General features: G+C 35.3%; 1 protein-coding gene across 1 annotated transcript; it reads left to right on the top strand.

Moving 5' to 3' along the window:
• The first annotated feature begins 2,615 nt into the window (after positions 1-2,615).
• Positions 2,616-11,802, top strand: LOC129002848 (ankyrin repeat domain-containing protein 54-like). Its single transcript, XM_054430940.1, has 6 exons — positions 2,616-2,979; positions 6,195-6,324; positions 7,269-7,406; positions 8,334-8,484; positions 9,841-10,066; positions 10,714-11,802. The coding sequence occupies exons 1-6, from the start codon at positions 2,788-2,790 to the stop codon at positions 10,888-10,890; spliced, it is 1,014 nt and encodes a 337-aa protein (XP_054286915.1). The 5' UTR covers positions 2,616-2,787; the 3' UTR covers positions 10,891-11,802.
• Positions 11,803-12,340: the final 538 nt, after the last annotated feature.

Genomic DNA, 12,340 nt, shown 5'->3' with positions numbered 1-12,340 from the left:
TAGTAGCCCAATATTGTCAAATTAAGTTATTATGCAAGTAATAGGAAATTATACAAGTTAATATTAGTTTAATTTGATAGGAAAGTACTTGTAATATCATTTAATGATTTAATATGTAAATACCACTAATTTTTCAATATAATTTACTGTACTATAAAGGGATGTAAATAACATAGAGTAATTGAGTTTAGTTTATTTTGGTTTGTTTGGTATCGTTTTTGTATATAGTTGATAGTTGTGATATTTTTAGGTACAATTAAAAGAAATGGAAAACAATGTAGCTGGTAGTTGTGTTCTGTTACATTATATTTATTTTATATTCATGGAATCAACTTTGTTCTCATACTATCAGGAAATAAACATTTTAAATAATAGTTATGTGTTTTTTTTTACTTTGGTTGTGTGTTTATTTCTATAACCTTTACCCCTTCCGTGTCACAAACTCAAAACTGTCTGGCGATTTAGTTAATTTTAAATTGTTTATAAACTTTTAATATTTATGTCATATTAATGGCTCAATGTGACTCTTCTTCTTGTATACTTTTTACGGCTGAGACAAAGCCTCGGTTGAGAGTAGAAAATATACTTTTAGCCCATGTGATGAACTAACTGTTTTGTCAATCTTTTAACTGCACCATTTAGCTAAATTTTGTCACAAAACATAAAGTTTGTAAATTGTTTACCTTAACAAATTATCTAAGTAACAAGATAGATTTTCTCTTACCCTGCCAAAGCAATTAATAAATCAGATTAAAGTTAGGCTAACTGAAAGGTATTTATTTACATTGTGTACAGATCAATTGACAGAAAGTAAATAACAATAATTTGTCTAATAACACTTAAAAAATAATACACTAGCTGTTTATATAAAAGAGGCACATACATTTGAGTTTGATACATTTAAGTGGCATGGTCTCCTCTAATACAAGGTCATCAGTGGTAACACCACAGATCCGCCATACTAAAACAGTTGTTGCATTAATTAATTTATGATGTATTGTCTCTGTGCAATTGTTGCCATGCATCAACGCCACAGTCTTTTACTAGAGGATTGTAAGTTTGTGGTGAGCTAACATAACAGCAATGAAGGATTTGCGATTTCTAAAGGTCTTCCTTATTTTTATGGACAGTGACAAGTCGGCCGTCATCCGCAAACCTACAGCATTGTAGTAAGGACCAGTGTATAAGCAGGTAAGTCGTTTGTGTAATTGTGTAAAGTATTTAAAAACACAGGCGTTATCAGGCTCACTTTTTTAAACGGCCTCAAGTGTTATTTTGGGGGGCCCACAACCAACGCCTGCCCGCGCTAGGGAAAAAGGGGGACTGCTTTTGGGTTTGCTCAGGGCTCCACTGACCCTTAACGCGGCCCTGGGTGTTATGGGGGATGCAAAACTATTGTTTCGATCTATGAATAATAAATTTTCAAAATCTAACTTTGTACTGAAGAACACAGTTTACAACAGCGGTTCTCAACCTGGGGGGTGTGAGCACTCCTAGAAAAATAATAGATAAAGTACAAAATAATGAAAAATTAATTTAGGATGGAAACAACAAATCAAATTATTAGGTATCTGATCCATATAGTTTTTTAGTCCCACCTTCACATTCTAGGACACTGAGTTCCATTGGTGATTGGAGGGATTTGAACCTGGGACCAATCATTCGACCAGATCGCTCCCCTATCCAATACCAATATAAATAATTAATAACACAGAGTGATTACAATGCTTTAATTAAAAAGTATGTGAGTTTTTACAGGGGGGTCAAGAGAAAAATTCAGGACTTAAAATGGAGGTGTGGAGCAAAGAAGGTAGAAAACTCCTGTTTGACAACATTGGAAAAGGGCTTACTCTATATTTAACTCAGTTTTTTTTATGGTATCTATTTGTATTCCCTAATTCAGATAGGTACTCTTTAGAGAGGTGTTGGTAGGTAAATAAATCAAATCTTTTGCATTTTTACAGTAGGTGGTTGTGGTTTCACTTTTCAGAAAGCCAGCCCAAAGTGTGTTGAAGTACAGAAAATGGGGAAAAATCTGATAAAAGTTAACTTAAGCTGGGGTTTCCTAGGCGCGGAAGCGGAGAGAGGAACGTGGAAAGAGATTAACATGGTGTTCCGCTCCGCTTCTAGGAAAACAGTAACATTAAATTACTGATGGTACCTAAGACAAGTGGAGTCCGCTCTCCGCTCTCCACTTCCGCGCCTAGTCCTCCTTAAAGCCGGGGTTTTCTAGGCACGGAAGTGGAGAGCGGAGAGAGGAACGCGGAAAGCGGACTCCACTTGTCTTAGGTAATTTAATTAATGTCACTGTTTTCTTAGAAGCGGAGCGGAACATCATGTTAATCTCTTTTCCGCTCTCCGCTTCTGCGCCTAGGAAAAGAAAACCCAGCTTTACTGCATGCTCTGTACCTGTTCACAGTCGACGCAGAGAACAAAAAATACAGGACTGCACTGAACTGGACTGACTGAGTGACTGACGTTGTCTAGTCCCAGTCTGCTGCTGATTTGATTCTGATATGTGAACTGAATCTGAAGGCTACAACTGGAACTTGGCTACTGTGTATTATTCTTTTATTCGTATTGCTATTCTTGGTTCATCATAATATTGTTTATTGTTTTCGTTTTGTATTTTGATCTGTGAACGTTGTCATGTTTAATCTTAATCAGTCAACATTGTAATATTAGTGTTAGCTATTTATATTTACGGAGTATTTCACCTCACACCTAATAGCGCTAAATTCTTAATCAGAAACTTCATAGGCAATTTTACTAGTATTTACTTACGCGATGGCGTCCGCTGCTGATTCTGGATTTGAGACTGGAAATGAAAGTAACGACAGCACAATTCAGGATAAAATTGTTAAAAACATGGTTCTAGAGAATTCCATGAAGAAAATGGCTCAAGAAATAGACTTCTCATCTTTGGTATTCTCCAAGGAAGATCTCATGAAGGCTCATAGTTCCACTGATGTCGTTTTGGTAATTTATCTTATATTATAGCCTAGGCGTAGCATACACTATTCTTAGTTTATAAACCTCCACTGGCATCTATTCGGTAGGTGTATGGCTCTGGGGAGTGGGATTTTTTGAACGTTATTTATCTCCATTCGGGGAAATTTTTTCAAACTTTTTATCCCTATCAGGGATTTTCTCCAGCCATACATCTAGCCAATTACAACTAGTATTTTCCTAGCCATACACCGGCTGCACTTTTACTTTAGGTCCTACGCCTTGAAGAACTAGGCAACGAGCCACTTTTTAGCCATTGCCACAGTGTAGATAGTAGTGTGTAAATAGTTTTCTTAGTATTAAGTAAATATGACGCAGTCATACCGATATCATCATTTAACGACATAGACTTCAAGTATCAAGTAAGTAAGTAAGTACACTCATTCGAATGAAAATATCGATCGATATATCGAATGAAACAATCGAATAATCGATATTTTCATTCAAATGAGTGTAGGACTTAAAGTAAAGTGCAGCCCATACACCTACCATCTATTCTTAGGAATAGGCATACTGTGCATTTAAATCTAAATGTCTAGGCCTACATGTAAAATAAAACATTTACAAAACTCATTTAATTAACAAAGCGTTCATCGTTTGCTATTTTAGGAATGCCCAAAACATGACCCAGCCTACTCAATTCGTATAGCTTGGTAAAGCTAAAGCTAACTTAATAAGATCAGAATTTGAGCTTTCCCCTTTAAAACGCACGTTACTTTTTAGGTTACACCTAGACTTATTCAGTTATAACATAGGCTACTTTTCTAAAAAATTAAAGTCAGACCATATAGCCCCTTAGTCTGTAACAAATCTAGGCCTACACTCGATGCATCTACTTACTTACTTGATACTTGTGTGCTGCGTCGTTGACCGACAATGTCGGATAGACTGCGTTATTATACCTTTACATTTAAAAATAAACACTACTATTTACATACATATAAACAATACAACTTAAACAGGCTGTGGCGGTAAATAAAACGTGTTCCAAACTCCTAACTTAATCGACTTAACTTATAACTTATGTCACTGTTCGTATATGGTCCCTTTTGGTTGTGTAGCTCCACATCTATAGGCCTAGCTTAAAAATGGATTTAAATCCATTACTTAAAAATGGGAGGAAGGCCTATATGAACTTTCAGTTTCCACGCAGGATAAATAAATATACCTAGCCTAGGCCTAAACTTAGCTTTTGGCCTACTTCCCATGTTTTAGCGAAAAATGCGTCTTTAAGCACAATAACTCTCGTGTTACGTTCAAAACTCTTATGTTATGCTCATTTAATAAAAGGAACTGTTGTACTTCGCTTATGGATCTGCCTATGTTTTGATCAAATTCAGCATTTTATTTTATTTCATTCTATCAATTTACCAAATAAGTTGGAGATTTCTTCTTAAAAATGTTAAATGAAGTGCAGAATTCTAGGTAACTTACTTCTAAGTTAGATCATCATGTAATATTTTCCCATTGCTCCTAAATGAAAAAAATACATTTTTTAACTTTTTGTATTAGGGTATATTTCATGTTTAGGGTAGGTACCTACATTTGACAGATAAAACACGCTAACTTAAAAGTGCACTCTAGCGGATATGGATATGACCAACTTTAGTAGGCCTAGTCATGATGGCTGTTCCATACAAAAAATGTCTCCCCCCACCATTTACTCAAAATTGACTCAACAAATTGGCCTACGCTTGAAAGCTAAATCTGACATTTTCTGTAGCCTGGGAGTTAAGATTAGAACCGATACGCTTGGGCTTTGGTTGTAATTGCGGTGACAGTTGTGCCTGATCAATGGCCAAGCGGTCTAAGGCAGCAGTCTCCAAACTATGTGTCTTGGGAGCAATTTTGGTGGATAGTGAAGAGACCATAAATTTTTTTTCTGGGACTCCCAACTACTGGAACGGTCTGCTGTGCACCAGAATAGTATGTAGCGAATAAGAAAAGCAGGGCTGTAGGCCTACTTACAGTGTAGACTGTATATTTTGCAAAACATTTGTTATTTTTTGTTTCTGTATAATTTTTCAGAACATTCTCTGTTTAACGGGATTGACTCGTTTTAGCTTTATAAGAATTCTAAATGCTAATTGTTCAAAAAAATTGTTTCCCAATTTTTATGTTTGTGGATTTGAATAGGTAGGTAGTTTTTTTGGCGTGAATAAAAAATGCTCCAATATTTCGTTAGCCTATAAGAAAATGTCTTCCTAAAGTTTTTCCATTTCACATTTTAGCCTATTGTCACAATATGCATAGGCCAACCCAGCCCATTGGTTTTTGTTTTGGTTGATTCTTTACGAAGTTCAGATTATCATGATGTTATTAAGAATGTAGACAATAATTATGACGTCACCAAGATCGTTGTTGATAATCTCGTTAGTGCTGTGATTACAGAAAATAGTTCTTAGGAATATGAATTTGTTATAGATACATGATACACAACATTTACCAAACAACTTAAACATATGAAACATACCTTTATACCCCTAACTTTTCTAAACTTGAGTTAAAATGTAGGCTGGTTAAATTGTTAACAATTACACTCCTGTTAATCAATTCTGACAGTGTTCATTTAAGTTATAAGGGGTTCCTTCATTAGGCTACAATTTAAAGGAGATTTGTTTACGAAGAGTTAATGAAAAAAGTGTTAGCTATTAATGCTATTATGACAGATTCTTCAATTATCTTTATCATTTGTAAATACTAGATCGTATATTGTTTAATTTGAGCCTGACCCTTAGTACACTACATTTAAAAATAGAACTGGACCCTAAAACTTCCGCAGACTCCTATTTGACTGGAATCAAAAGAAGTTAAACAGTTTTTATTTGACATATTTATTTTATGGTCTTTTTAGAAATCAGTGCAATATTGAGACTAATTTATTCCTTGCATTTTCTCTCTTAAATTACTCGTTTAGGTGCTGCAGAACACAGAATTTACCCTGCAAGCCATTTTTTCTTAGGTATAATACGCTGTAACTCCTAACGAGTAGTATTAGAGGACAAATGTCAAGAATAAAAAGGTTTTTAATCACATTTAGACTCAACATTTGTACACATTTGTCATTAAAACAATTATAAATTACAGGGTGTGCCATAAGAATGATTGAGTTATTTAAAGAGATTTTTAAAACAAATCCAAACTTTCAAATATCTTTTTAAACCGTTTGTTATTTTGTTCGGCAGCAAGTTCGAGAGTCCATCTCCCAACTTTACCCTACAAGCCTGGTGCATGGATACGAGTACCATGCTACACATCCTTCACACGATACGGCGTTTGCTCTTAGTTTTCGCCCAAGCAGAGACATCGGCGGAGGTAAGTCATTTTTAATCTTTGAAAGGGTGCATAGGTTTCTGAAACGGGAGAGGGTGCACCTGGAGGTTACTTCCAAGTCAATAAAACAAACATTTATGAAGTAATATTTGTATTTTGTGCACAAATTAGGTTTTATTTTTAATTTTAAACATCAAAAATGTGTTTAGTGAACTCTTATATAAAATAATTAGAGTATATAACTAAAATGAAACTATTATTCTATAAAAAAAGTATATAAAGAAATCTTTTACAAGAATATATTCAAGAAGAAGTTAATTTAAATTGCACTGCAATGTCCTATAATGTGGTTCTCTCCTAGTTGATAAACTCATGATTGGTTTACTTAATGATCATGTGCATATGCGTCGTTTGTGAATCTCCCTTTCAACACTGGCCAAGAGTGTTGCAATTCAAACTTCATCTTCTCCACTCATCTTGTTAAAACTATATATTTACTAAATAATGCCTTGAATCGTATAATGAGTCAAAATAAATCATTTATTTGATCCAGTCTTTATTAAGCTTGCCTTCTGTCTTCTGCTTGAAGATGGTGGAGCAAATTATTGGTGTTGAGGATTGCACCACTACTATCAGTTGACGACGGTGACGACAACTTAATTAACAAATACTGAAATAATCATCCCATAGCCTACTATTGATAATATTTTATGATAAATATGCCGTTTCAAATAGCCTAAAGTGAAATAATCATCATGTTTGACAATTTGAATTTTGTAAATGAGTAAATAAAAATAGGTATCGGTACCGACATTTCACCATCGATTCTCTGTCCCGGTACTTTTCCCAAGAACCGGTGGAACCGACATTTGACTTTAAGTACCGACCCATCACTAATCAGCACCTTATTTTTTTTAAATGTTTATCTACATTAATACTGCAGTAACTTTGTTATTGTCGGTTCCAAACGAGTATTTTGCTTGCAGTTTTTGTCTCCGGTGGACCTCTGGGAATACAGTACAAGGGAAACGAGCTCGTCCGCAAGTTGAGGCATCCGGCTCATCGCATCCATCACTTCAGGTGTTTGCGCCACAGAGATCCATCCGACTATTTCCGAGTCAAGGGTGAGTATTGATATGGAAAGATATCGTAGTTGACAAACTGTTTTGTAATTTGTCACTGTTTGTTGTTTATACTTGCACTCCTACTCACATTTAAACAACGGATAGTGATGTTGTCTTACTGATTGTTAATTTCTGGTTCAATGGATGTTTCACTTTTTTTTAATCTAATCTTATTTTTTTTACATTTTGTGTCCTAAAGGCTATTTATTTTTGGCTTTGGCATTTTGTGGAGTAAGGTCTCCCGTAGACAGTTATTGCCCTATTGACCTATGCCCAGAATTGATTTGCTTTTTCATTTTAAAGTTCATAGAGGCTAAAACTACTATCCATTCAAATTTATTTATAAAATGTGTTTATTTGTTCTAAATGTAATACCTCGAGCTTTTTGGTGAAATTTGGCATGAATTAACTTTTTTCGGGGAGAATTAACTTTTATGATTTCGTGAACCAGCAAGATCGGGCAATGAAGACCGAGTGGTATGGGGTATAAATGTTCTTTGTATCTGGTTTTTTTTTTCGTTAAAACATGAAAATGCCTAATTTTTATTACTGTAGTCAAAGGGGGATAAAAAACTTATAATTTAAATACCCCTTACTTTGATTACCCATTACTAAACATTGATTTGACAGGATTTGAGCCCAGACCAGCAAAACTGTCTACCTGTGTCTCTTAGAAACACTACCTGTACTAGACTTAACACGCCTTGTTCCTAACATAACAACACCTTGTTCCTAATCTATGCTCTATTCCTTGTTCACCATGCAGTACAGGTCTATGGAGATAATTGTAGCAATATTGCCATTGCTAGTTCATTGTCAAACTGGTTACGATAACTATCCTCACGCCTCTTGTGGAGGTTTTGAAGTGCTTTTTACTACAATACATTTTATTTAGACTAGCTTGTTCAAAGTTGGATGTTATTACAGAAGCGATACGGATGCGCCGGGCGGCCGGTCAGAACGACACGGAGGCGATGCGTCAAATGCTCGAGTCCGGGATGAGTCCCAACGTGTCAGATGATTACAGACGCACTCCCTTGCACATGGCTGCGTGCATGGGCTACGCAGATATGGTCAAGTAAGTATCACGTTTAGTTTATTTGTTTGGTTTGTACACCCACAGGGTAAATACTCATAATGGATTTATGACCCAAGTATTAATGGAAATTTCCAATTAAATCATTATTCTGTTCGTTTACTGATTCACCGTCAGATGAACAACAGGTTGTGTCTTGAGGCTCTCATCTAATTATAGCAGTGTCATTTTATGCACGAGGAAGGCTTGTCAAACTGCCTTGAAGGGTTAATATCATAAACTAACCATTCTCCACATTTGTAAGGTTATTTTGCATAGTTAGGCCATAGATTCTATAATGTCTTTAGCAGTTGTTCTGCTGAGTGCTTTATTTTATTTGTCTATTTTTTTCCTGAGCACTTCAGCAAACTCTGCAAAATAGCCTGTTGTATGTACACTAGAGTCGTGCTAATCCAAAGTAATCGGGACTGGAGCCTGTTCGGACTAGTAAATATTCTGAGACGGAAATGCAGTAGAATCACATAAAAAATCAAACTATGTATTTTTTACTATAAATGAACACATATTGCCCCAGCCCTCGTATCAACAATGTGAACATTCTAGTGATCACGTTTTTCATACTACACTACGCTCTTAACGGAGAACCAATGTAAAGCCGTTAATGAATGGACACTCAGCCATAGGCCAGTGGCTATTATTTTCAAAAGTCCTGGTTCCATAATAAAGTACACATACAATGTTTATAGTTTTCCTGGCTTACCGATTGGCTGTTATTATTCCAGAACACATAGCATTGTTTTCATTAGTAATTGTTTTTCTCCAACTGGTGGTTCAATTTGCCGGAATCTGGTGTACCTATATCGATTATGATCATCAACATATATATATATATATATATATTAGGGATGTGTCGATACCAAAATTTATCGATTCTCGATACCGATACCGATACAAGGAAAATCGATTCTCGATACCGATACCATCGAAGTATATGTATAATACCTGACTTACCTGTAAGGAGTAAAATTTTTCTCTCCAGTCATATATCTCAGATTTATTAAATTAAAACACCTTTTAAAATACAGGACTTTAAAATAAAAAAACAAACATTAACTAAGCACTTTTTATTTATCTCTGTGTATAACAAAAAAATAAGAGAGATATGGATGGCTTTAAGGCATCGCCTACTTAATGTTTTTGTTAAGAAAAACCAACATTTTTATCCTCTCTGGGTCCAGACGATTTCTTTTCTGGTCACAAATTGCCCCTGCTGTACTGAATAGTCTTTCACTGAAAACAGTTACTGAATGTACACAGTTACAATGTATATACAATGTATGTACATTGTAACTGTGTACAATGTACACAATTTGCAATAATATGTTGGATATCTAACAGACTGTTGCTGGACTTTGGAGCGGATCCCAACGCCAAGGACAGGATCGGCAACACCCCTCTGCACCTGGCCGCTTGTACCAACAGCGTGCCTGTGATCACGTTGCTGCTCAAGGCAGGGACTCACATATCGTCTACCAACTCTCCCCTCCAGCTGGCGATCACCAAGTTCAACATCATCAAGCGCTCAGCCATGCCTCACCCCGTGCTCAAGGAACAAGTCGCTCAGGTATGTGTAGGACAGCGTTCCGTCCGCTAATCCTCTTAGTGCAGCCCGGGCGTATTATACCGACCACACCTAAGTAGGCCATATTCAGCGTGCTGCGGCGATTAGGTTAGGTTAGTTGTGTGGTCATTATAAGTAGCCTACCTAACTCAAATAAGTTGTGATCGGTATAATACTTAAGTACACAGCTCGGTTAACCTGTGGGGTTTTCTGCATCAGTGGGGTCGAGTATGAGTAAGTGTAGGGTTGGAGGAGACGAGACCACGATGCAGAGGAGGTAGTGGAGGGCGGGGAAAGAAGAAGTGAAAAAGAGATCCACAAACAACTGTCCACAAGGAACTGACCATCAACTCACTCTATTGTGATCCTCTGGGTTTATAATGTGTGTAGTTTATAGCTGATGTAGTGAGGCATCCCTATATTTCTTACAACATCTTAAAACAGGTATTTTTCATTAGTCTACTCCTATTGTTGTGCTAAACTAAAAGTGTCATAGCCTTATCAGCCTTTGTTAAAAAGTATTAGGTAGTCAAATTTATTATTTTATTTGTTTTATTTAACACCATTGGCTTTTTTGACAGTTTTTTGTAGGGAGTAGACCAAATCCTAGCTTTTTTTATCACATTATGACACACAGTTTTGTTTTTCAGGTTATTTCGATGCTCACTGAATACATGAGGCGCAAGGAAGCACCGAGTCTTGACGCTGAGCTGCTCAACAAGTTTGAGTCGCTCGTTCGAGTGAGCGATTCTTCAGAACAGGTGGAGAGCGGGATTTGCGACCTTCTCACCAATCTCAGTGCACTGGATATCTCCAGTTCATCATAATGTCTTAATCATTTCCGACCAGACATTACATACTTTGCAAATGAGATTGAATTTTATTTTTCTTTAAAATTATTTTAGTTTTTTTTTCCAGTAATAGTCTGGTTTTTTTCATTTATTATAATTACGTTTAACTTTTGCTGCTGTGTTAAGCTTTGTGCGCAAAAGGATTTATGGTTTAAAAAAATTAACTTTTTCCAATATTTAGTCGAATAAGTATACTTGTTATTTTAGGTAATGAAACAATGTATATTTTAAGTCTCAGTTTTCTACTCGTAGAAGTGGGAGTTAAATTATATATTCTGATATTATTCCATGGAAACTATATATCGTATTTTTACCATTATTGTTATGCTGCGTAGTACTTTCAGGAGAGGTCCTTTTTTGTTTTATTATTTGTTAGCTATTTTTATTTTATTAGTTATGTTACAATATTCATACAGTTTGTGGACAGTTTTATGAACACTCTGTGTGTACACTTAAATTATCCGACTATCTAATACTGCCTGGAGACTTAATATTTCTACTGTAGTTTTAGAAAGACTGAATAATTTATTTTAAATGTTATAAACGTATAAAGTATGTTAAATTATAACATAAATTTACAAGTGTGGTTTAGAAAAACAAAATGAGTTGACATTTAGGTCTCATTTACCATGCAAAACTTGTTTCTTGTTGTGTACACTAAATCAGGGCCATCCCAAGTGTCTTTGTATTTTAAACAAAAGTATTTACATAAATTTTAAGACTCCATAACTTATTAAATGCCAACTAAAGCTAAGTGTGTGTAGTGCTTTGGTAAGAGTGTTCACTTTTTACAAACATTTTGTTATGGTTTTTTTGTATATATTGAACTATCTAATATAGTGTTGTATAAAGTTAAGAGTTCAGTGGTAATAAAATATTTAAAGCTAATGTGTTTTTTTCTCTGTTTTCCCTATACACATTACTGCAGAGTGATTTTTGTTGATCTAGGCTACCAGTTTCAATTCTGTTGTGATTTAGTCTAACACCTAAAACCATCTTAAAATTTGTTTCTAAGACAGCCATCTTGAGGGGGTGACACTTCAAAAAGCTCGTCTTCTATTCTTACTTGGTTACTAAATACACTCGTGTGACCCTGGTCATTCATAATCATTTGAAAGGTGTTTTTGGCTTTTGGTAACCCTAATACTGTACCATAAACACATTACATTATGGTTTTGTTGAACCTTGGCCTAAAAGAAACCATTTTTTATTCATAGGTACAAATATATCATTCATTAAAAGAAACGTGCCATGTCTCTGTGTGGGACAACTGGGAAGGTCAAATGTTGTGTTGTCCTTGGGTTATTAGATGCTGACGAAGACTCAAAATACTGTATGTAAAAAAGAAAATCTCACGAATGCTTGGATAGAGTTGTATATTTTTATTAAGAAAAATATGAAGATAGATGCAAATTTATAAATAAAC

Source organism: Macrosteles quadrilineatus, unplaced genomic scaffold (genome assembly GCF_028750875.1).
Source record: "Macrosteles quadrilineatus isolate MER2022 unplaced genomic scaffold, UCM_ALF_1.0 Scaffold_9__3_contigs__length_116548681, whole genome shotgun sequence".
Taxonomy (NCBI): Eukaryota; Metazoa; Arthropoda; class Insecta; order Hemiptera; family Cicadellidae; genus Macrosteles; species Macrosteles quadrilineatus.
Note: the sequence above shows the minus strand (reverse complement) of the source record. Positions and strands in the feature narration are given on the sequence as shown.